The sequence below is a fragment of the Dermacentor andersoni genome, chromosome 10 (assembly GCF_023375885.2).
Source record: "Dermacentor andersoni chromosome 10, qqDerAnde1_hic_scaffold, whole genome shotgun sequence".
NCBI classification, from domain to species: domain Eukaryota; kingdom Metazoa; phylum Arthropoda; class Arachnida; order Ixodida; family Ixodidae; genus Dermacentor; species Dermacentor andersoni.
The window spans coordinates 115,362,733-115,389,439 of record NC_092823.1 but is presented as its reverse complement, the minus strand read 5'-3'; the positions used below and the strand labels follow the sequence as shown (position 1 = coordinate 115,389,439).

At 45.6% G+C, this 26,707-nt stretch overlaps 1 protein-coding gene across 2 annotated transcripts in view; it reads left to right on the top strand.

Moving 5' to 3' along the window:
- LOC126544774 (ras-related and estrogen-regulated growth inhibitor-like) overlaps nt 1-26,707 on the top strand; it is a 64,785-nt gene that overhangs the window by 22,372 nt on the left and 15,706 nt on the right. For both annotated transcript variants that reach the window (XM_055077839.1, XM_050192247.2), the window contains 2 exons: nt 23,715-23,771; nt 24,691-24,764. In XM_055077839.1, coding sequence (XP_054933814.1) covers nt 23,715-23,771; nt 24,691-24,764 — 131 coding nt within the window. The remainder of the gene's footprint in view (nt 1-23,714; nt 23,772-24,690; nt 24,765-26,707) is intronic.

Genomic DNA, 26,707 nt, shown 5'->3' with positions numbered 1-26,707 from the left:
CTGTACAAGGCGTGAGCGCTGCACATCAGTATTAACACCAACATGCTTGATCAACACAGCGATCATCCACAGTATTTTTTATCGCGGTGGCAATTGTACAGATACCCCAGGTGCATTTCTGCTGTCGGCGTCGCCGTTGCCGTGAGGCTCCCAGTAAAGTCCAAAGGCGATAACGCCGTCGGTGAGAGCCGTGTGCTGTATGTGCGAGTGAAAGCGCGCGAGGGTGAGCCGACGATGGCGGCTCAATCTCGAGCGCGCAAGCGAGAGAAACGGGGAGGAAGCGCGCCGTCTTCCGTCGCGCGCAAGCCACCGGGGAGAGGGGGCGCGCGCTTTACTCCGGCGGCTGCTGCGTCTTGAAAGCGAACCTGCGATGAGTACAGAGTCTAGGTGCGCGAAGGGCTGAAAGTTTTGTGTACGCTCTGTTCTCACCGCTTAGATCGCGTTAGTGCTATAGATGCAGCACGAAGGTCCATTCGCTGCTGCCACTCTTCCTCATTCCAGCGTTTTGACATCGAGTTTCCGGTGCCATCGAGTAAGATGGGTTAATGTTTGCTTGCGCGCACGTGAAACTCGCTTAATAATTTAGTTATTTCTTTAATTTTTTTTTAATTTTTAAGACTCTCTTTCTGATTATGAGGCACGCCGTAGTGGAGGACTCCGGAAATTGCTATTGGGGTTCATTAACGTGCACCTAAATCTAAGTACACGGGTGTTTTCGCATTTCGCCCCCATCGAAATGCGGCCGCCATGTCCGGGATTCGATCCCGCGACCTCGTGCTCAGCAGCCCAACAGCATAGCCACTGAGTAACCACGGCGGGTTAATTTAGTTAGTATGCGAATGGTTACAAGTTTATTCGGCTGATAAAACTACTATTCATACTTCGTGTGGCTGCCTACTAATTTGCTATCGCAATCGTTGCTTCGTCTTTCGGGCAAAACTGGGAGTTTTTTAAAAAAAAGGCTTTTAGATGTAACCGCACGCTCTGAATTTGCCAGAGAGTCAAGTTTTCCGTGTAATTTGCCCAGAGAGGTAGAAAAAGAAAGACATATCCTAACAAGCCATCCTAAAGCCGCGATATTGAGTTAGGCTTTGGTGTATACTGGTACCGTCACCACCTCCCACGCAGAGAAAAGTGTGGGTTCCATTCACGCGCTACGCTAATGTACATTTTCTTAAATTCTAGGTTAGAGCAAATGCTGCAGATATCCCATTTCAGCACGTTTACAAGTTAGCGGCAGCGCGTATTATTATATTTTTCTGTTGATGGCTACAACAAATTACCATGGACAGCCGTGGGCGTACGTATTGTTCAATATTTACGCGTTCGGGGGGGGGGGGAGGGGCAGGCGATTATCGAAGCGAAATAGTACACGATACAGTGACTTTGTATTTTGTACATTGCATATACCCTCGAAGCGATACGGCGAACTTCCGCATCCGGCTCTTTTAGCTTCACGCATAGCGCAAGCCAGCGAACATTGCGCGTATAGTGCCACCGCGTCTCCAATCGCCGTGCGATGTTCGCCTTGAAATTTCGCTACGTGTATCCCACGCTTAACGAGAAAAACTCCGCAGGGAAGAGTCGCGGGAACGCCCTCGGTTGAAATCAACCGGAAGTAGACAGCAATTGCGTCACCGCTTGAAGGAGGCGGGGCTTGGCAACGGCCGCGCACGGTGTAAAAGTTGAAGGGGAACGCTGGGGCTTGATGGAAGGGCAACGCTTGACCCCTCGCACGTGTGTTAATATAGTGCACTGACACGAAAGTCTTGTGGGAGAGCACCCCTGTGGCGATACCCTCGGTGCCTAGGCGTACGACGAAAACCTTTTTAGGGACCCTCATCTAAATACACGGTAACCGCTGCACCGAATTTGATAAGGTTTGCTAAATTAAAAAGAAAAGGTAAAAGCTGCTGACTGTAGGAAGCATATTTGTTGTTTAGGCCGGTAATGCTTGAATAAGAATCGCCCGGCATTGAATTTCAAGAGACGATACTGTGAAGCTTACAACTCTGTAACTCGGCAATAAAAAACGATATCGCAATTCAGTAAACAGCACCTAATAATAGATCTAAAGAGAACAAAACTAATATATTAGAAACCGCTTTTATGGGCATCACTGAGATGTGAATAAAAACTTCGCAAAAGCATTGTAAAAACTACACGTAACTATAAATCCATATATCAGTATGATCGCCTTGAAATATTTAAATGGGATGCAATCGACAGAACTGCGATAAATGTTTTTTGTGCACAGTTACGGATTTATAAACTTACTGCTTCTATATTTTTTCAAGCGTACTAATGTTTGGCAATAAAAAAATTCAGGTCCTAAAACAAAATTCTGCCTTTTTATATCACTAGAATTGAGCGTTCTTCTTCAATTGCAACAAATTTCATTCAAATAGGTCCGCGGGTTGTCTCATAAACACATTTATGCATTTTACGCGCATTTGGAAAGTGGAGATTTGGGCCCCGCACTAACGCTTCCTCTTAAAGTGAATTTGCGGGACCTGAATAACTTACTAGGAGCAGCCATTGCTAGTAAAACAAACTAGCCATATTCTCGGGACGTTGGCTTCAGCCTGATGTCTCCGAGCTTCTTGGTCTTTACGCTCCAATTTCTCAACAAGGTTGCGCACTGAGACAATACCTCCCTCGGCAATGTTGTTTGCCTCATTTTTCGGGGACTTCTATTTAGCTTCCTTCCACGTAGACTCTCTCCTGCAGCTCGCCCCTCCGATGACAGAAGCGTGCATACAACGGTGGAGTACAGCTTTTCAAAGCGAAGCTTTCGCCTCACGTAGCCAATGCAGTAAAGCTCACGTAGCCAATCGGCTTTCGTGTAGACCCATCTGTACCACCCCTACGGATATGTCTGGGACCCTGGTCTGCTCCCTGTGGAACTATGCAGTGAAACAACAAATCGTGTCCAAATATCGTCACTGCAACATGCCTACGGCTTCGAGCTCATAATTTCTCTTTATTAAAAGAACAGTGCGGCCTGATCCCGGTGACCAGAACCGGTAACGCACTCTCTCACCAGAGCAGGATTGGCCACCCTGGTGCAGTACTTGGCCACAACCTCCTATATGAATACAACAATCGAACCCCGGCCCTCAGTCCCCAGCAGCCGCGAAGCAACTGACCACGGCGGCGGTCAGATCTGTGACGCTGCAGAGGGTGCTAAGAATACCTGGCTCCGGACAGGCCGCCATTGGAATCTGAACCTGGCAACGTTTAACGTTAGAACGCTATCTAGTGAGGCGAGTCTAGCAGTGTTATTGGAGGAATTAGAGGGTAGTAAATGGGATATAATAGGGCTCAGTGAGGTTAGGAGGACAAAAGAAGCATATACAGTGCTAAAAAGCGGGCATGTACTGTGTTACCGGGGCTTAGCGGAGAGATGAGAACTAGGAGTCGGATTCCTGATTAATAAGGAAATAGCTGGTAACATACAGGAATTCTATAGCATTAACGAGAGGGTGGCATGTCTTGTTGTGAAACTTAATAAGAGGTACAAAATGAAGGTTGTACAGGTCTACGCTCCTACATCTAGTCATGATGACCAGGAAGTCGAAAGCTTTTATGAAGACGTAGAATCGGCGATGAGTAAAGTCAAAACAAAATACACTATACTGATGGGCAACTTCAATGCCAGGGTAGGCAAGAAGCAGGCTGCAGACAAGTCAGTGGGGGAATATGGCATAGGCTCTAGGAATAGCAGAGGAGAATTATTAGTAGAGTTTGCAGAACAGAATAATATGCGGATAATGAATACCTTTTTCCGCAAGCGGGTTAGCCGAAAGTGGACGTGGAGGAGCCCGAATGGTGAGACTAGAAATGAAATCGACTTCATACTCTGCGCGAACCCTGGCATCATTCAAGATGTAGACGTGCTCGGCAAGGTACGCTGCAGTGACCACAGGATGGTAAGAACTCGAATTAGCCTAGACTTGAGGAGGGAACGAAAGAAACTGGTACACAAGAAGCCAATCAATGAGTTAGCGGTAAGAGGGAAACTAGAGGAATTCCGGATCAAACTACAGAACAGGTATTCGGCTTTAACTCAGGAAGAGGACCTTAGTGTTGAAGCAATGAACGACAACCTCATGGGCATCATTAAGGAGTGCGCAATAGAAGTTGGTGGTAACGCCGTTAGACAGGAAACCAGTAAGCTATCGCAGGAGACGAAAGATCTGATCAAGAAACGCCAATGTATGAAAGCCTCTAATCCTACAGCTAGAATAGAACTGGCAGAACTTTCTAAGTTAATCAACAAGCGTAAGACAGCGGACATCAGGAACTATAATATGGATAGAATTGAACAGGCTCTCAGGAACGGAGGAAGCCTAAAAACAGTGAAGAAGAAACTTGGAATAGGCAAGAATCAGATGTGTGCGTTAAGAGACAAAGCCGGCAATATCGTTACTAATATGGATGAGATAGTTCAAGTGGCTGAAGAGTTCTATAGAGATTTATACAGTACCAGTGGCACCCACGACGATAGTGGAAGAGAGAATAGCCTAGAGGAATTCGAAATCCCACAGGTAACGCCAGAAGAAGTAAAGAAAGCCTTAGGAGCTATGCAAAGGGGGAAGGCAGCTGGGGAGGATCAGGTAACAGCAGATTTGTTGAAGGATGGTGGTCAGATTGTTCTAGAGGAACTGGCCACCCTGTATACGCAATGCCTCATAACCTCGAGCGTACCGGAATATTGGAAGAACGCTAACATAATCCTAATCCATAAGAAAGGGGACGCCAAAGACTTGAAAAATTATAGACCGATCAGCTTACTGTCCGTTGCCTACAAAGTATTTACTAAGGTAATCGCAAATAGAATCAGGAACACCTTAGACTTCTGTCAACCAAAGGACCAGGCAGGATTCCGTAAAGGCTACTCAACAATAGACCATATTCACACTATCAATCAAGTGATAGAGAAATGTGCAGAATATAACCAACCCTTATATATAGCTTTCATTGATTACGAGAAAGCGTTTGATTCAGTCGAAACCTCAGCAGTCATGGAGGCATTACGGAATCAGGGTGTAGAGGAGCCATATGTAAAAATACTGGAAGATATCTATAGCGGCTCCACAGCCACCGTAGTCCTGCACAAAGAAAGCAACAAAATCCCTATAAAGAAAGGCGTCAGACAGGGAGATACGATATCTCCAATGCTATTCACAGCATGTTTACAGGAAGTATTCAGAGGCCTGGAGTGGGATGAATTGGGGATAAAAGTTGATGGAGAATACCTTAGCAACTTGCGATTCGCTGATGATATTGCCTTGCTTAGTAACTCAGGAGACCAATTGCAATGCATGCTCACTGACCTGGAGAGGCAAAGCAGAAGGGTGGGTCTGAAAATTAATCTGCAGAAAACTAAAGTACTGTTTAACAGTCTCGGAAGAGAACAGCAGTTTACGATAGGTAGCGAAACACTGGAAGTGGTAAGGGAATACATCTACTTAGGGCAGGTAGTGACCACGGATCCGGATCATGAGACTGAAATAACCAGAAGAATAAGAATGGGTTGGGGTGCGTTTGGCAGGCATTCTCAAATCATGAACAGTAGGTTGCCACTATCCCTCAAAAGGAAAGTGTACAACAGCTGTGTGTTACCAGTACTCACATATGGGGCAGAAACCTGGAGGCTTACGAAAAGGGTTCTGCTGAAATTGAGGACGACGCAACGAGCTATGGAAAGAAGAATGATGGGTGTAACGCTAAGGGATAAGAAAAGAGCAGATTGGGTGAGGCAACAAACGCGGGTAAACGACATCTTAGTTGAAATCAAGAAAAAGAAATGGGCATGGGCCGGACATGTAATGAGGAGGGAAGATAACCGATGGTCACTAAGAGCTACGGACTGGATTCCAAGGGAAGGGAAGCGTAGCAGGGGGCGGCAGAAAGTTAGGTGGGCAGATGACATTAAGACGTTTGCAGGGACAACATGGCCACAATTAGTACATGACCGGGGTAGTTGGAGAAGTATGGGAGAGGCCTTTGCCCTGCAGTGGGCGTAAATAGGCTGATGATGATGATGATGATGATGATGAAAGGGAAAAATAATTTGGGCCGTATTTGTAAGTTATTATTATTATTATTTGGTTTGAAAATAGAATATTACCCTGTCGAAATGTCAAAGAAAGCCACTTCTACTGTGATAAGAGGCCTGGCCAGGTAAGTCAGAAAGGGCGGTAAACCGAGAGACTGGTGGCGACACCGTGTTGAAGTCGCGGCACTAACTGTGACGTCAGGAATTTTGACGACGTCTGCTGGGGTCTAATCAAGCTTTTATCGGTAGAGGTGGGACAAAGAGTCAAACGCTGAAGTTGGTGACTTTCGACAACTTTTAGTGACTCACAACTGCTCGAATACGAAAAAGAAGAATGCTTTGAAATTCGGGGTCATACTGACGTACCTGCGATGAGGTGTGAAATTGAACAAACAAACAAACAAACAAACAAACAAAGAAACAAACAAACAAACAAACAAACAAACTAAAAACAAACAAATAAACAAGGAACTTAGACCTCCATTGCCTTTTCTAATAATTAACCTATTAATCCAAAATTAACAAAAGTGCAGTTATTAAAGAACACCCTATGGTTCTAAACTGAATTTGTGTTTACATTTAGAGTCCCTTTAACGCGAATCACTGTTGGCCCATAGCGAACGAACGAACGAACGAACGAACGAGTGAGCGAACTAACGAACGAACGAACAAACAAGCACACAAACAAAAAACAAACAAACATTCTTCGCTCTTTTCCCCTGGTATTTGGCGCGTCTACTCGGTAAGTTCCTTGCCGAGGAGTGCGGGTCGATGACGCCAACAATGGCTACGTTTACACAAACCCGACGCGAGCGGGTGGAGCAGAAATCTCACTGACCAAACCCAATGTGAGCGCATTCACACGAACCCTCTTCCGACGGGTTTTGAACGAACGGCGGCCACGCAGCGTCGAGACGAGACATCAACACGCGTTCCTTGGATGCCAGGTTGACACGAACGGTGCCTTCTTCCTAGCATTTGCTTCATGTGTTGCAACAGTAACGTATGAACTCAAAAATTGACGTAGAACGTTATTTCATTCCATCATGTGACTCTAAAAGGGCTTCCGGTTCCCGCGGCCGTCTGCAGCAGGTCTATTTCATATATCGTTTAGCTTTGCGAAGGGTGCTATCAGGAAATTATCAAATTTTTCCACCTTTCAATTCTGTAATGGCAGCAGTTTGAGCCAGTCAGACGCTATAGAGAGGCCGTGGCATGCCTCTGGGCCAATCAGAGCCGACAAGATAGCGAAATCCCTTACAAAAACTGTTGAAAGGTTATTGAAATTTCATTGTTCAACATCAACAAATTCCGTTGAAAAAACATTGGGGTATTGTTGAAACATTAGTGAGGAGGTTATTGAGAAGTGCTGATCATTGGCCCGCGACATTTCGTGGAAACATCATTGGGGCCTTTCAGTTTGAAATATCATTGGTGTATTGTTGAAACTATGATGTATTTCAATGTTAAAAGCCCGTTGAAGCATTGTTGAAGATTTGTTGAGTCAGCATTGAAAGCCCTTTGAAATATTGTTGCAGCTGTGAACAGGAGTGGACTGGGTGGACAGGGGGCACCCAACCAGTAATGTGAAGTGGGCACATCCCCTCCCCGGCGAAGCCACGTAATTTGAATCATAAGCGTATGTACATGGTGGGTAGGGGCACTGTCCCCTGCCCACTCGGTAGAAACGTCTATGGTTGAAGTAACGTGAAACAACACCCTGTATATATGAAATGGTGATTAAGTGATCAATAAAACAATATATATGTGCAAAAGACGCACACATACAACATGTGCGTGTTTTTCGCATATACTTCGACACTCAATATTGCCCGATAAGACTCAATGTTATTCAACAATAAGTGAACAGCATTTAGTCAACGACTTTAATATTGTGAACACTCAACGATGGCTCAATAATACTCAATATAATTCAACAATATATCAACAGAATTTAGTCAAGGACTTTACTGTTAGGAACCACTCAACAATGGCTCATTAATACTGAATAAGATCCAACTATATGGCAACAGCATTTAGTCAGACCTTTTTGTTGTGAACTTCCCAACAATTTCTCTGTGCTTTCAATAATTGTCTAGGTATTGTTGAAAGGCTATTGAGTCAACAGTTCATCAACAATATGACAACAACGTTTCAATAGTCGTTTTTATAAGGGATGGGCCAATGTCCAGAAAAACACGCATGGATAAGGTTGAACTGCACAGCGCTTGTTTTTTGTTTGTCCTGATGCCATTCCCGCTGCCGGCAAATGATAACTCCGGCGTTTCAGTAGGCCAGTGCTAAGGTCTCGGAGCTGCATGGTTGGTCCAACTCGTCCGCATTTAGATGCGCGGTGAAGATGGGTCGGGCCGTAGAGCTGGCTTGTTTCGACTCGACGCTCGCTCAGCGACGCCCAATTGTGTTTACACGGATTTGGTAGGCCGAATACAGCCCAACAAGCCGACTCAGCCTGCCAATGTCGGTTTGATGTCAAACGCTAGCTAGCTAGATAGATAGATGCTTCCACGCCGAGAGCCCTACGTTCTTGATAAAATCGGCTAAATACGAAGTCTACTCAGGGACGTGCTTTGAGACACGATCGATTTGACTCAGTGCCTCCAGACATGCGCTGCCATTAAAAAAACGAATGAAGAAGAAAAAGCCAAACAAACTTTTATGCTTCCGATGACAGCAGCGGTCTCTGTCGCTGTTATACGGGGCAAAATTAATGGCATAGCGGCCCAGGGGCCTACATGATGATATCGGCACGCCAACCTCTCTTAGGAAACAGGTCATTAGAGCTGTGCTTAACTAACCTAACGTCCGTTCCCGGAAACTGCGGCACATGCTGGCCCGAAACGTGCGTGCGCTACTGGCACTGAAATGACTAAAATGGGGTCACTCGACACTCCATCCAACGACGGGCCGCGACAGTAATTGAGTGCAGGACGGTGAAAAGTGGAGCTCTCGGCTCATTCGGTCACGGACTTCTAGCGCAGCTCCTAAAACTTCTCGTAACCAACTTAGCTACGCATCGCACTTGTCACGTTCACTCGCACTTGTTTCTGCCATCCTGAGCCCGTATGCCACAATGATATTTTAAACTAAGCAACTAACTAGCTTGGCTAGAACACAACGACTCTTGGACACAGCTCGCCGAGTTTTGTCGTTCGCACTATCTATCTATCTATCTATCTATCTATCTATCTATCTATCTATCTATCTATCTATCTATCTATCTATCTATCTATCTATCTATCTATCTATCTATCTATCTATCTATCTATCTATCTATCTATCTATCTATCTATCTATCTATCTATCTATCTATCTATCTATCTATCTATCTATCTATCTATCTATCTATCTATCTATCTATCTATCTATCTATCTATCTATCTATCTATCTATCTATCTATCTATCTATCTATCTATCTATCTATCTATCTATCTATCTATCTATCTATCTATCTATCTATCTATCTATCTATCTATCTATCTATCTATCTATCTATCTATCTATCTATCTATCTATCTATCTATCTATCTATCTATCTATCTATCTATCTATCTATCTATCTATCTATCTATCTATCTATCTATCTATCTATCTATCTATCTATCTATCTATCTATCTATCTATCTATCTATCTATCTATCTATCTATCTATCTATCTATCTATCTATCTATCTATCTATCTATCTATCTATCTATCTATCTATCTATCTATCTATCTATCTATCTATCTATCTATCTATCTATCTATCTATCTATCTATCTATCTATCTATCTATCTATCTATCTATCTATCTATCTATCTATCTATCTATCTATCTATCTATCTATCTATCTATCTATCTATCTATCTATCTATCTATCTATCTATCTATCTATCTATCTATCTATCTATCTATCTATCTATCTATCTATCTATCTATCTATCTATCTATCTATCTATCTATCTATCTATCTATCTATCTATCTATCTATCTATCTATCTATCTATCTATCTATCTATCTATCTATCTATCTATCTATCTATCTATCTATCTATCTATCTATCTATCTATCTATCTATCTATCTATCTATCTATCTATCTATCTATCTATCTATCTATCTATCTATCTATCTATCTATCTATCTATCTATCTATCTATCTATCTATCTATCTATCTATCTATCTATCTATCTATCTATCTATCTATCTATCTATCTATCTATCTATCTATCTATCTATCTATCTATCTATCTATCTATCTATCTATCTATCTATCTATCTATCTATCTATCTATCTATCTATCTATCTATCTATCTATCTATCTATCTATCTATCTATCTATCTATCTATCTATCTATCTATCTATCTATCTATCTATCTATCTATCTATCTATCTATCTATCTATCTATCTATCTATCTATCTATCTATCTATCTATCTATCTATCTATCTATCTATCTATCTATCTATCTATCTATCTATCTATCTATCTATCTATCTATCTATCTATCTATCTATCTATCTATCGATCTATCTATCTATCTATCTATCTATCTATCTATCTACTAATACCAGGCTACTTTCTGAGCCCGTGGAAATATTCACCTTTGTCTCGGATCACGCACTACGTTAGCTTCTGTGGTTTGCTGTACCTGGCAGAGCTCACGTTCTCAACCATTGTCTGGAGTCGCGTTGAGCATGTACACACTCTAAAACAAAATTAAACCCATGGGTTGTACTTTGCTACACAACAATAAACGTCATCTGTCTTGTCCGCATTTCCTTTCTTTAACGCTGCGAGCCCGGTGCTTCCCAGTAACGAACGGCATGCACGTTATCAGCACGACATAGAATTCCCGACAGGAAAGTAGCGGGCGCGGCGTTTCAAGAAAGGAAACGCAAGCAAGGCAGATGACGATTATTGTTGTGTGGCAGATATACGGCCCAAAGGGTGTGCCTTTGATTGAGAGTGCAGGGCCACGTAGCCACACTGCTTGGAAGCAGAACTGTTCCGTCGTACCTGTTGCAAACAACTGCACCATGTTCAGCCAGCTCAGGTGGCGATGGCTTAAAGACAGTGTAACAGTTGTAGCGCTTCATAAAGAAAAAGCCAAATCGTTTGCCATTACCATTCCCTGTAGGCCCTCCCCTCACGCACACACGCACTTCTTAGACAGTGTGGTTTTAATGAACTATACGCAGTGCACGGAACATTCGACGTTGTGCGCAAACGCGGTTGTTCGTTGGCCCTCGGCCCACTCACCTAGCCACGACGATGTTATTTGTAACGCCTGGCTGCACTCTGATCGGTTGGCAGAGGCAGCCAGCCGGAATGGTGACGACGTACGAATCGTTTTCGCGCACCTATGCCCGCTGACTCGCTCACGGAGAGTCTGTCCACCAGCCCCAATTTATAACACCCCCTCCGCCCCGCGCCCCTCTTGAACCGCGTACGCGAAATGGGAACATTCCCCTAGGGTATCATAGAAGCTAGCATAATTGAAAAACAGAGCAAAGAAATGGAAAAGTAATTAGCATTCGCTCGCCCGGAACCTTCGGTATGTGCGCTGTCCAACGTCGTTCTGTGAAGCGATGCAGTGTATGGTACGCCTAATGTCGGATGGCTGATTGATGTGTTAGTTGTTCCTCAGTGTAATTAGGGCACCGACTCCTTTATGTTTGGTTTGTTTTTGGGGTGTGGAGGGTGCGGAATCGATCGAAAGTTGGCTGGTAGAAGTGAAGAATAATAATAAAAATTTCTATATGTGTCAGAATAGCAGAAATAAACACCTATAACATTGAAATTGGTTACCCGACACGAATGTGCATCGAATAATAACTGTTGAATATTGCCGTGAAGAAGAAAATGAGATTATTTGCGAAATAATTTAGCCCGACGTTGCCCTTGTTGTGGTCGGGAAATTCCAGACGGGGTCACAAACGTTCCCGGTGCTAAAACCCGAAGCTGTAGCAATGCCACACTAAAGGGATCAGGCTTTTGGAAAGGACCCTTGAAAAGTATTCTCATTTGCGCTAAAGAAATCATATGGAGGTCATTGTAGAGGAGTTACTTGAGACCAGGATGAATTTTTCTTCAACCGCGAAGCTTTCTTTCCAAGGACCCCCTACGTGTTTCCTTTGTAGCTTCGTGCAACAGTTGGGAGAATGGCAATATCTTTCCGATAGATAAATAGATAGATAAAAACATCTGTCACTATCACTGTCAGCAGGTGGCTTTATCGAGTACTTCGTGCTAACGGCGCTTCCTGTTGAGTTATTTTTCAGTTGCTTATGTTGTCAAGCTTGATACCCCGGGTTCCAGGTAAACGATGCTTAGAAAATCGTACAGCGAAAACTTTTAAGAGCACGAAAGCTAGCAAAACGCGTTTCCTCGGAGTTTTGCTATAGTCACCTGGATTGGATGCCGGTGCGGCAGACCACGTGGCACACGGAGAACGGAGACAGCTCTCATTGTTGTCACCTGAGTGATACCGTAGTAGAGTTCAAAGCTAGAGATACAATAATAACATGTATGCAGGGACAATGTTTAGGCTTAACTCGCCTCCTATTTCGATCGCGGGTAGAGCTGTGGCAACGCCTGTAGACCCGACGCCACTCGATATTGCGGTACTATAGAAGCTCAAAACTTAGTAGCGACACGCTAAGAAGTTTCCCAATCAGAAAAATATACTTATCGACACCTCTCAGAAAACGCGAAAACTGGACACTAGTCGTTAACAGCACGTTCGCGGTGCACCCTCCAGGGCGTTCCCACATACCAGCATGGTGCCGAATCGAGAAGTGGCGCTGTGACCTCAAAATGACGGCGCCTTAGATGAAACGGTTTGTAGCATGGTTATGGCCGGAGCTGGTCTGCCTGGAGGAAGCGAATTTTTCAATTGAACCTACGCGATCTGAAAATCTTTTTTCTAGCTCTGTGAGTGTGTGCGTGGCAGGATGGTTGGAATATGGTGAAACACGTGGTTCAGTGAAATTGCGTTGCGCGTCCCACCTGATTTACATCCTTTACTTGTAGTAGTTTTTTAAAAATTATGCGTTTTCGTAGTTAGAAACCCTCGTTGTATTTTTTTTTCTGAGAATAAATCTGCAAGTGTCTAGACTGCATGTTAATTTTTATTAAAGGAAAACAGTCGGGGAAAGCCAGGAAAAAAAAATCAGGGGATTCGAAGTTATCAATGTTGTAAATGCCCTGGGTAAACTTTCACTGGTAATGAGAGCGATCATGAAAACGTCGTAGAGTACAGGAACTCGCTGGATGCATTCTGTCGAGCGAACTCTATGAGCACCGACAGGTGATCTTCGTCGCGGAATTGTACAGGTTACAAAAACAAAAGTAACCAATTACAATTACTTCATTTGAAAATGTAATTAATTACAGCGACCAGTAACTGCGCCAATGAGCAATAACTTAATCCGCTAGAGAGACAGGCTGGACATGCTAAAACAACCTAAAGGAAAAGATGAAATGAGGTGTCGACGATCGTCGTCCGAAATGCCAGAAGCCGCAATATCGAAATCCCGAAGAAACATAGACATCGTCAGCAAGAAAATAACATCGGTATAGAACAACACCTCGGCCATGGCGAACAAGGAGGGCTCTTGGCAGGAGAGACTCTATTCTGGTCGAAGAAGAAGACATTCGGGAATCCTCTGCTCAGCCCTCTCCACCGTTCCTCCTTTTCCTCTCCGCTTGGGGAAGGGACAGAAGGCGCAACAAGCTTTTGAGAAGGAAGGCACCGATGCGAGACGGTTTCTTTCTCTTTCCCTTTCTCTTTCTTTCTCTCTTTCTCTTTGTTTCTTTTCTTTTCTATCACTCGTTCACTTGGCCGTTTGGTTTCGCTTCTTTAAGGATAGAAGATGGCTACTGGGTGTTTGGGTAAGGGGAGGGGGAGGCGGCGGCAATGTTTTAGAAAGCAGACTTCTTGGGAGCTGCTTTGAATTTTTTTTTTCATGTTCCTCCCGTTCAGGAGGCCATACCGCCGCTTCGAAGCTTCTTCGTGCGCGGTCTATAAATAATAAGAGCGGAGAGCGCGGGCGACCAGTCGGAGCTTTCGGATCTGGCTCGGACGTGGAACGAATGGGGCAGTAGATCACCGGAAGCGCGTTTGCACACGACGTTGCGACTGAACGGAGCCGCCGTAAACGAGAGAGAGAGAGAGAGAGAGAGAGAGAGAGAGAGGTGCTTGTTGGAATCCTCTTTGGGTTGGTTTCCTTCGATGCAATGATATATATATGGAGAGAGCGACAGGGAGAGAAAGATACGAAAAGTCAGGGAAGTTCACCAGGTTCATGTCACACCTGGCTTGCTACTCTACACGGGAGGAGAGGGAAGCCGGAAGAAAAGCGAGACTGGAACAAACTTCACAAGTCTGACGGGGAGGAGAACTGCCTCCGAAAACTCCACAGGAGATGGAGTGAAAACGTTGTTAACACCTTTCTACGTGTCGAAGAATTCTTAAATGGGGCTACACCTTTTGAGACGTAAGCATATCTTGCAATATAAACTTAGGAAAATGTATATACCCTTTGGTGGCTATTTTTTCTCCACACAGCAATAGTCGGTATCTTTTTGTACATTTATTGCGCTTATTTCTGAGGGGAGAAACAAGCGGCGTTCACAACAGTACGGTAAGCGGGTTCCTGTCTTCTACTATGCGCAATAAAGGCGTAACAGAACAGAAAACTGGTTACTGTTCCGTTAAGAACGCCCTTTGCTTATACCGGTTCTTGCCCTGAAACTGGTTAGTGTTCCGTTAGGAACGCCCTTTGCTGATACCGGTTTTTGTTCTGCTAGGAAAAGTCTTTATTCCTATGGATGTTTATTCCTAAAGGAGTAAATGCATGTAAGAGTGGGGAAAACTTGTTTCCGGGAAGAAAGATATAGTGCGCCTGTATTGCGGGACATACTTGCACCTCAAAGGGAGTAACCTCTACCACCGGTTCCTGTCCCGCTAGGAAGGCTTGCCCGTTTACGTGTTCCACAGTCTGCCCGACGGTAAAACGCCGGTCGCACGGCGTTTGGGAAGGCACAATAAGCACGCGGTAATGACCACGATAGCCGCTATCCGCGAAAATTACTCGAAGAAAGGTGTAAAACGTTTCGCGCGGGAGTCGTAGCCAAGTTCACACCACGCAGATACCTTTTTCCTCGCTCTTACGCAAATCTTGCGGCGTCGCTCGTCACAGTTGGCCGTACACATCTGCGGTCGTTTGACGGGTCGTAGCGGAGAGAGAGAGAGAGAGAGAGAGAGAGGGGGGGAACAAAACTCTGTAGACGCGTTCATCACACACCCAGCTCACTTTTCTTTTTTTTCGCTCGACGGATGCGCTCTCGGCGTTGGTGGGTCCCGAACTAAACGAGTCGTCGACGAGGGGCTCACGATTTATTTTTTCTTTCTTGTTTTCTCACTTCTTCCTTTCCTTCACCGCAATTCTTTCTCCAGCGTCGAGGAGAAGGAAAGCGTCATCGCTGGGCGCACTTTTGCAGCCCCCGCCAACGCGCTGCATCTGAAGCGGCGATTGCATGCAACACGACCAGGAATTATGGGTATTCGCAACTACCCCGCGCTTCCCGAGCTTTTAACAGAGAAGGTGTACCTGGACGCGAAACACGAAAACATGGAAAGCACGTGGACTCTTGCAAAAGTGGAGAGCAAGAAATCGAGAAATAAAGTTTGTGCGATAGCACAAAAAGGCCGCGTCTTGCTTTTTTGAAGTTTGGGCTTGCTGTCCGAGGACAAAAAAACTTACAGTGACAAATATTCCCATGGGAGGCAGGGGAACGATGAACAGTATACGGATTCGCCTAAACTTCATCGCAATGTTGCACGCTGATAATTTTCTGCAATATATTGCTTCATAAATGCCACAACTAGAAATGGTTACGGATGCATGCGCACCTGTATTTACCGACGTGGAGATTATCAACTACTCGTCAGTCTCAGGAAAAAAAAGAGCGTTACTGTTAGGTCCGGCCTCGTATTTCACACTGCACAAAGGTCTACGCTTGTTTCCGGTTTGCGACGCTTATAATATCGCTCGTGGGCGGGCGTCAAGTGGGTGAGGAAGCCACATCTTTGGAACCGCTGGCACACTGATTCTCGCCCCAATTATAGCAGTCAACGCGTGGGACATACAACGCTACGCGAAATGAAACGGTCAAACAAACAGGCAAGCAACGTAACCGGACGCTAACTAAGAGCCTCGTTAAGTAAATGTCGGCCGTAATTTGATTGCCCCTTCGACAATGCTGCACAAAACCAAACAAGCACAAACGGAGAAACGAGCAAGCAAGATATCTAAGTAACCAAGAAAACAATAGATGAAATAGTTGAGTTCCGGTAACAGTTAGTTCCAACACTGCGTTGCTTCGACAACACTGCGCGAACTCAAGCAACACGAGCAAACCACGCAAACTTTCTTGCTAACTTGCTAACTTACAAACAAGTTAACTAAATACTGACTAATAACTAAGTAAAGTAACTTATCGCCTCGTTAACTGTTTGGTGCAGCGTGAAATGTTGCCTCGGAAACACTGCTCGGAATCAGGCGAGAACAGGTATGCAAACTAACCAGCTAACTAGCTAACTAACTAAAAGAACAAGAGGGTGCCGGCGCTCCTCCAAACGCCTTCGTTTATTTCGCCACGCGTCTCTGCCCCCACCTTCAGCCTCCTCTGCGCTGTCTCCACGACGCGTCAGTCGTCGGTGACGTAGTCTGCGGGGCGCCGCGTAGGCCGCACTTTTAAATATATCCGCGACTATGGGAGGCACGCTTCGCTGCGCGCAATTCGCGTGCCGTGGGTGGGCTGCGTTGCTCGACCGCGAGCCGCATATTTCCGAGTCTGGGCTCTCAGTTCCGTGCACCGCGGCGAAAAGTGCGCGACGCGGAAAGGGCCCGCGGGTCTCGCGATAACAACGTTCTTCGGGAGAAACGCCGGCGCAAGTGTTATTCGGGACGACGTCGAACTCCCCAGTGTTCTCCAGACACCGGAAGGGAGCTTTCTTAAATATGTGCTTATTGCCAGCTGGTTACGTTACGAACTCCAGAACACGCCGTCTTCACAACGGCCGTCCACGTTGATGCGATTAGCATTGAAGTGATGTAGTGACAAACCGTACTGCCACCGTCAAAACCTCTGATGTACGAGGCGTCCACTGCACCGAACTGCTCTCCCACGCTTACATCTGTACACGCTGCGCCTTCTAGCGCCGCCGCCGCAAAGTGAGCATGTGACCTCCGAGATGCGAGGAGAGCCGGTGCGTGCGGACTCTGAGAATTGTTCCTTCACTGCTCGCACGCATTCATGGCGCAACGCGCTGAACCGTCATGCTGCTGCGCCTCTGGAAACAGTGTGTGGCACTGGTTCCGCCCCCCCTCTCAGCGCAGGATAAATGTTTAAGGGGATTTCTTTTTAAGAGTGTTAAACATACCTATTCGAGGGATCGACTAAGATTGGGCACTTGCCCATGACACAAACCTAGCGGCATTTACCAAAGTTGTCTGTTTAGCCACATAACAAGTGCGCATAGGCGGTGAACCAAGTTAGCATGAAAGAGGTTAGATACACGGATATCATAAACACCACAAATTAGTGAAGCTCGACAAAAATGCTCATGACATTATAAATAATTTCTTTTGTTCACATATACTGGTTAGATGTCAACGGTAACATAAGCACGTACGGGCACAAGACAACTATTTACTCGTGTTTCTTATGATAAAAGCCGTTTTTTCTTTGACTCAACTTGGAGATAATGATGCACATAAGATCGTGTGGCACGCTGCCATGTTCATGCTGCAGCCTGAATTTTGATGTGGTATCATGGTATCCGAAACGTACCTCACGGTCGCTTTTCGTAGCGTGTGACGACGCTCTAGAATAAATTATGTACATTTTGTGAAAACATGAGGGCGAGAGTTCGCTCAAATATTTTCCACAGATGCCTGATTTCATAATCGCGAGCTGACTGTTGCACGTAATCCCTTTCGAGTTATTTTGAAAAAAAAAAGAATATGACGGCAGGCAACGCACAATATAATGTGCAAGTGGTCTTAGGAGGATATTAGCGCTTGCAGCAAATCGGTAAGATTGGCTCAAAACTTTGCGAGCCTATCGCAGCTTACTGAGCGCCATCTTGTCACAGCCATTCGGAGCTCGTGGTAACACGCTCGGATATACGAGAGGAATGCTTGCGGGTGTTCTTTCCTGCAGAGCGCCAAATCGAATGCCGCCGAGCGTACCTTTCGAGCGCGTCAGAAGGATCAGCTCGAGATCTCGTCGGCTAATCAGAGCTCACAAGATGGCGAATTGGACGACTTATATATGGAGGAACCTCGAAGAGGTTATAATCCGCTGCAAGAAGCAGCTGCTCTCGCAGTTATGACCCCAAACCTGGAGCAGCCGCTGAAGCCTGCCGATGTTTCTATCCAACGCTATGCGTTGCGTGCATTCGGCGCAGATAGCAGCCACACCCTCCAGCCTGTCTAAAGGTAACACGGAACATCACCAGCAAGTTCGTGTTCGGGCGCCGAATAAACGGGCTTCGAAACGACGGGAGGGTGGGTCGACGCCTTTTGCTTATGTACAATGTGGTACGCGTAGTCGACTGATTAGAAGGCGACACGCTTTGCAACGAATTCCCTTCCGCGTATTTGCATTCTTTCCGCGAAGCAGCGACAGTGGGAAGGGAAAAGCTTGGGAAATGATACGAAATGCAGGAGCCCAAGCGGAACGCTTCGCGGAACGGAAATCGATGCGAGACGCGGGACCGGTTAAGGTGTGAAATACGTTGAGAAGGTACGCGCCAGGATGCTGGATAGAGAGAGTGAGGGGGATAGAAAGGTAGAGAGAGAGAGAGGGGGGGATGGGCGAGCGCGCGACTGTGTGGGGGTGTAGGTGGGCGCTACATCTAGGACTAAAACAGCACGTGCGCGGACGAAGCTTCCCCTGGAGACCCCGAGCTGCACCGTTGTGCTGCGACTTTATCAAGCGCCGGATGGGAGTCACGCTTGTTGAAGTTTATTCAAAACTTACAGATGTGCGGTGTGAGCAGTGGAATCCGTCACGGGGAACCTTGTAAGCGTAAACGCACAAATGGAATGTGTATACTGTGTGTTTGCCTACAATGATTCTTTTTGGTTGTTTTTCACTCTCGCACCTTGAAGTTTACCGGCTGGCTCACTATTTGCGAAACATTTGAATGCCGTGTATACGTGTTCACTGAACGTATCCACAAACGCTATGTTCTTTTTTATTTAGTTTCTAATTTTGCCACCGTGAATCTGCTCATTGCATATTTATTTCTCATGTTGACTATAAGATCTCCTGCCACAACTTTAACAAGGGTTATAGGGATCTACCTGTACATACCTACATGCATTGCTCCCTTGGCAACAATAATATTGACTTGTTCATCGTGAAATGACAGCCGGTACGATGTGCTGCAATTACAAAAAAACAACCTACAAAATTATCGCGTACAAGCATACCACACCTGTTGTATGCGATGATATAGGAGCCTATATGATGATGTTTTATGTCCCGCAACTGCACAGTGGGTTATGAGGCTCTTACTTAGTGTGGGAGGGAGGGTGAGGGAGGACACCATGTCAATTCTGAACCATTTGTATTTTTCTTAACGTGCGCCCAGCGCATGGCACGCGAGCGTTTTTTCGCATTCCGCTTCCCATCGCAATGCGGCCGACGTGGCCGGGGAACGAATCCGCGACCTCGCACCCTTTATCAGGAGTCTGCAGCTACACACACAAAAAGTTTACAAGGTAGAAATCATGATATATGGTGCAATCAATAAATCACATTTTACAGCATTTAAAAACAGCGCGCATTACTGTTTCAATGCACGCCGAAGGGACTGCGGAGAATCAAACTTTTTTTTTTTCGTCGCACAGCGCTAAACACGTGACAAGCACTGACGTCACCTTGGCCCCGCAGATGCGTCAAACGTGTGCGCATGCGGATCAGGTGCAGCGAGCGAACGGGAATAAATAAAGCGCGCTGCTGAGAGACAGACTTGGAAAGGGAGATCCGCTCGGTTGAGGGTGGGTGGAAAGACATCGTTTGTTTTGTTCGCCGCCGAGACAATGGCATGACGTAGTGTTCGGGATGACGTAGCGAGGTCGCCTGGCATTGTACCAAGACTCGCGGTTTCGCCCCCCCCCCCCCCCCCCCCCCCCCCCGCACACACACTGTTTCTTGCTCAATAGCGGGGCGAGCGAGTTCACAAACCCGAGGGTTTGGATGAAGCGCGCAAGTGTCGCGTCAAAGGACGTGTCGGGGATTTGCTGAAAAAAAAAATTATAAACTCGGCGGTCTTACGTGCCGAAATGGCGATCTGATTACGAGGAACACCGTAGTGTGGGGACTCCGGATTAAATTTGACCGCCTGGGTTTCTTTGACGTGCCCCATAAACCTAATTGCTCGAGCAATTGGGCAAACTTATTGCACTTTATTACCCGCCTCGTGATAGCTTCGCTTCACATAGATTTCAACATCTGCGTTTCATCTGCATAACTTTTTTTTTTGTCTCAGTTCAGCGACACGCTTCAATGACAATAGCGGAACGATCACTACAGCGTTTTGCTTCTCACACGCACGAAACGAGACCTAACAATATGCAATTCTACAGATCCCCAGAACATGCTCTGATCGTTTGCGCTGTTTTCGTCGCAACGTTTAGTAGAATACTTCGACTGCACTGGAACAGGCATACGTACGGGCAGACACGTCGGTTACTGCACGTGACTTTCTACTTCAGAAACGCATGTAGATTACGAGAAGTTACCTCTGCACACAATGTGTCGAGCGGTTGCTGGTTCGAAAGGGAAAATCTGTGGCGTGGCTCAGAAATTCAGTTTCTGCGACCTGAACCACTCAGCAGGAACACCTAGCTGGCACAGACAGCTTCGATTTCAAGCTCGCAGCGTGACACAAAGCACGAAGTGTGGGCAGTGATGGCAAGGTTTTCGAATATCACACGAACCAAGTCTTGTGGTACATCTCTGTCTCTTTCTCTCTCGTAGTTTTGCGGATAGCATAAATTAGGCAATATAAAGAAAGCTTCGTTTTAAAAGAAAACGTTGGCTGGCGGTAGCGCAAGAACTATCGTGCGCTAGCACCGTTAACTGTAGTTTTGCATACAGGGTCCATTATGAAAGCGATGCGCATGATTTTGTTATGACGCGACTATGCATGGCAGCGCGGTAAAACCGGTCAGGAAGTGGGGCGAGGGTTCCGCCCTACACATGTCCACATTTGCGTTACATGGGATAGTGACCATGCTGGTCATGATGATGATGGTTATGGGATAGGGACCGAGGATCTGTAATTGCGCAAGGTGTGCAGGAAGCTTGTGCCGAAATGGTTGACGGAAGATCAGAAAGAACTTCGAGTTTCGCGCTGTCAAGAATTGCTGGATTTGATTCAAGATGAGCCGTACTTTCTTAGCCCTGTCGTAGCAGGAGACGAATCCCTTGATGTTCGAGTACGACCCAGAATCGAAAAGGCAGAGCAGCGAATGGCACACAAAATCATCTCCCGCCCCCCCGAAAACGCTAAGGAGCAAGTCTTGCATCAAAACAATGCTGATTGTCTTCTTTGACGCCCGAGGAATCGCCCATTTTGAGTTTGTACCTCAGGGAGAAACTGTCAACTCGGCCTTTTACCTGGAGGTGCTTAAGAAATTGAAATGCCATGTCGCGCGCGTGAGGGCTGACATGGAAGACACGGTCGAGCTCCACCGTGATAATGCCCCCAGCCACACGTCCTCTATCGTTACCAATTTCCTGGCCCGGAGCAACACCCCGGTGGTTCCCCAGTCCCATTACAGTCCCGACTTAGCTCCGTGCGAATTTTTTCGTCTCCCCGACTGAAGAGAGCGCTGAAAGGAAATCATTGGGAGATCGTGGAAAACATCCAAAAGCACGTTACAGCGTTCCCGAGATACATTCCAGTCAAGGACTTTCAGGGTGCCTTCCAGGCGTGGCAGACACGTCTCCGCAAGTGTATTGATGCAGGGGGGAGAATATTTTGAGGAACTTTAACCCTTTGTACCGTTCCGGTCAATAAATATATTTTTTCCCAGAAAATGCGCATTACTTTCATAATGCCGCAGTTCACTTACTCGGGGACAGGGGCAGCTGAAGGTGGCGTGAGTCTCACGACAACCACTGGCCCTACTCGACTGCAGCAACATTCTTGACAGACGTACTGATGCCACCGGCGGAACGTGGCTCCACCAACGCTGTAAGGCGTGCTTAGATCTTAATAATTTCGACACCTCGCCCGACAACTGTGCGCATACGTCACGGCCGATCTAGCACGCTCTAATTCATCAAAGAGTGTTTTCTAGGCCTCGTATCTCTTACAAATGTGAGGTTACCGGTACACGGTGACGTGATTGCGTACGCTCAACGCACTTCGAGGTTTTGGTTAGATAGCTCCGAGATTGATTAAATACACCGGTAATGCAGTGGAGAAATCAGTGACCGATGGCGGGATCGAAGCTCTGTCACCCAGCACGGCAGTCCAATGCTCTAACCCTTAGACCACGATCGCACGCATGCTTCTCTCGTGACAAAGCCGCTCTTCCGACCGTCCGGCGCATGCGTTACGTGTCGCGTTTCTCGCATTCTTCCCTCATGGCAGCTAGCGCTTTGAGACGATGCGTTAGAGAGCGCTGACTTCGGCATCGTTTCCGTATTTTTCGTCACATGGATACCTACAAAGTGGGCGCAGTTCTATAATGGTATCGCATCCAGAAGAGAAGACTGGCTTCTATCACTGAGCAAAAGTACTTGGACCGCGCTCATGTCCTGAGAAGCAGAGACGTGCCGTCAGCCCCCCCTTGCGCTTTCTTAGTGTACAGCAATCTCACGGACTGCCTCTGAGTGCCGGTTTCCTATGGCGCTTTCAGCTAGTACGGAATCCGAGGACGAGGTGATTCGACCTGAAGGGATGATGTCGTGACTGCGCCAAATGAACTCAATTCGGGTGCTCGTTGCCTGTGGTGACAGGGTTTGTGACGTGTTAGCGGCGTGTAGCGTTAGGTATTTGCGTATTTCTTTCCCTTTGTTTTATATGTACAGGGGTGGTAAAAAGTTTCCAAGCCACAGCTTGCGCGAACACGTCGACTTCGTGCCTGTCGTATGTCATCTATCGGATCATAAGAGTCGCGATGTTTTTTTGGGAAGAGGGTACAGGGCAGTGTCTCTCAGCACCTACAACTTCCGACTGCCAACATTGCTCCAGGATCCCGGCCATTTGCCGGAGAGTGAACGTTGTCGAGCACGTTATGGCCTGAGAACTTTTGATAGGGGTCTGTACGTGTGTAAGATTAGATAAAATATCAGGTTAGCATAAGAGTGTTGCTTTGCCAGGGTATGCATTTGGGAATTTGGGATAGTCGGCTCTAAAGAGGCCTATAGCACGCCATTTCTCTTCGATTGACAGTAATAATAACAAAGAAAAATCAACAAGTAGATTTTTAAGTCAAGGGCAGTCTAGCAGTTAGCTCAAAAGCTGACACTTAGTCCCAGATTTGCTTTTTTGAACATTTCATGTTAATAGGCCTTCGTTTTTTGACATGTCCATTCCACATTTCTTTCAGCACTGGTTGTGAGGTTCCTGACGAAGAGGTACATAGGAGAGTATGACCACCAAACAGGTACGTAACCGTCTTCGAGAAGTGATGGCCTTATGTCACACGTAGCAGGGCTCAGCGCCGCCTTAATTACGTGTATAATGGCATGCATGCTGGAGGAGGCGCACTGAACAGCTACGAGATTTGGAAACAATAAAGCGACCCCAAATAAAGAAATATATATATATATATATATATATATAGAAGCAAACTTGACAGACGGGTGGTGACGCTGCATCGAACTTCCTGCCTCCCCTTGCCGTGACGTCACACACTGGGATTGTTCTTAATTGTTCAAAGTTAATCCTTTATTGTAGACATGGATGGACTACATTGCATTCTAAAGAATACAAAGCCTGAACTGAGCAAGCTTAAATAGCATTCACGGGTCCACAACTGCCCGAATGCGAAGAAAACCCCCTTGAAATTCGCGACGTCACCCTGACGTATGCCGGTGCGGGGTCTTCAGCACCAAATTTTGAAACGAAACTCGGAACTTCTTTTTTTTTTCTCCTCTAATAATCAACCTATCCCAGCAAAACTGACATAAACAGGGTTTTTAAGAATAATGTATCAAAGTAAACTGACTTAGTATTCCTTTTTCGTCGCATTGCAATGCTGTTAAGTGTACACCGCTGAGTAACCATGAGTCTCCGTGCTAAATGGCCGGGATACATTCGACATTCGGAGAATCGGTGATCTAGCGTAGCGATTGGATACAATAAATTTTGAAACTTGATTATTAATTGCTCGGAGTCATGGAAAATTGCTGATCAGAAATTTTTCGGGAGAGACTTAGTACCTTCATGTTTCTCATCGCGTTCTCTGCTCAGTGATTGCCCTATTGCAATTGGAGCGCTTGTAAATGCTTAGCCGATGGAATGTGTTGCTCAAAGTGCGAATATCTTTACCAGCGTATTCTTTTTTTCTTTGTTGCCTACAGAAAACAGGTACAAAAGTGAGATGATGGTGGACGGCGAGCCCGTTCTCTTTGAAATCCTGGACACCTGTCGAAGGGTGAGTGTCAGACATTTACTGCCTGATAACGGTTGGTAAATGCCTTCTTCAAGTTTATCCAACAGATTTGAATAGCTTATGTGCAGTTCTTCGCTCGCAAGCTTTTTGTGGGCATGTACGCAGCTAATGTAGTCACCTCGAGCTTGCTTGCTTATTTGAAGGCTTTCTTTCTTTCTTTCTTTCTTTCTTTCTTTCTTTCTTTCTTTCGTTCTTTCTTTCTTTCCTTCCTTCCTTCCTTCTTTCTTTCTTTCTTTCTTTCTTTCTTTCACAAAGAGAGCGAATATTAGAAAATTTCAAACAACGAATAGGATAAATTTCTTTTCGATTCGTTGCTCAAATTGAATCGTTCAATCAACTTTCAATTATAGGATCTCACAAGTCGGAACCCCGACCTCATTATGAGGCATGTCTTAGTGGGGGAATCCGGAAATTTTAACCACCTGTTATTCTTTAGCGTACGCTTGAATCTAAGTACACGTTATTTTTTTCGCATTTCGCTCCCATCGAAATGCGGCCGCCGTTGCCGGGATTCGATCCCGCGACCTCGTGCTTGGCAAGCAAACACCATAGCCACTAAGCAACCACGGGGGAATAAATGAATAATTAATACTCGAAACAGCGAATATTTTTTTTTATTGAATAGCTTTCGCATAATCAGCACTGACGTTTGAGCACTCGAAAGAGAGAGAGAAAAAAAAAACTGAATCAGCGAGGGGCTAATTTTTCTTTTTTGTACCCTTGGACTACTCCTATCAAACACATGACAAATAGTTAAGATATTTGTTTATTGCATCATATCGCCAAGTTTTTTGTGGACCATACTCTGGGCGGTACTCCGATACGGTCGAGAAGTTGTCATTTTGTTAATAATTTTGTTTCATTGTAGTTCTTGGCCTTTATTTAACAGCACATGAGGTGTACAATCATAATATGTACGGTGTGATTTAAGAGGAGAAAGAAAATTGGGGTTTGTTGAATCTCAAAGCAACACATGGCCTATACGATGTCATAAAAAAAATTGGACCAGCCGGACTTCAACAACTTGTGCAGTGCTGCGTTCGTCCAACCTTCTTCCACCTCGGTGTCTCGTTCCTAGCGCAGCTTAATTTCACAAAATAAAGCAAGAAATTTTTGAAACATCGCTGCCAGGAAACTCGCAAAGAATAAAAAAGAAATAAACCAGGTGTTAGCATTCTTGCCATGGTTAAAACAACTGAGTAAAGCGAGGGATCGCGCTAGTTTGCGTTAGTCTTGTAATGTGCTGAATCAAACTGGCTACGGCTATTAACACGCGGGAGGACACACTATACAGGAGACCGAGACGAGATGCGCATCTTCGCCCTATCTGGTATGTCCTGCCGTGTTATTTATTAGATGAAAGTTAAACAAGTTAATGCCTGAAGGAAAAAATAAACTGTAGCTGTACTGATTCTTTCCGCAAGCTCTGCAATAATTCAAAAGAGAGCAGCGTTACCTCGCTGAGCTCGATCGCCAAACGGGGGCAGCTCTGACTTTAATGCTGCCGGTCAGTGAAATCCCCTTGAGCCATTCTAAGCTTGTGCTTGACAATCATGGGTGATAGACTTGAAAAAAGAAACAAAAAAAAAAAAAACAGAGAAAGCTTAGCGTTCATTTTCTGCTCGCGGTTTTAAATCCTGCTCTAATCCTCTCAAAGCTCCGGGATCCTCGGTTTCAAGTCCTTCCCCAGATAATGAGGATGTCCTAGGTTTCTCGGAAACCTGGTCGCTCTTTTTGAACGTTCCTGGGACCGCTGCGTGGAATGTTGAAAGTGAGCTAACAAGAAAAGGACGGTCAAATATAAAAAGGGTCGGAAATTTTGGCTGGGACAGCAGATCTACCAAGGCGGTGGCATTATGGCTGCAGTCGGGGTAAAAAAAAAGGGAAGTACAAAGTATTTGACACCAAACGACGGAGATTTCTGG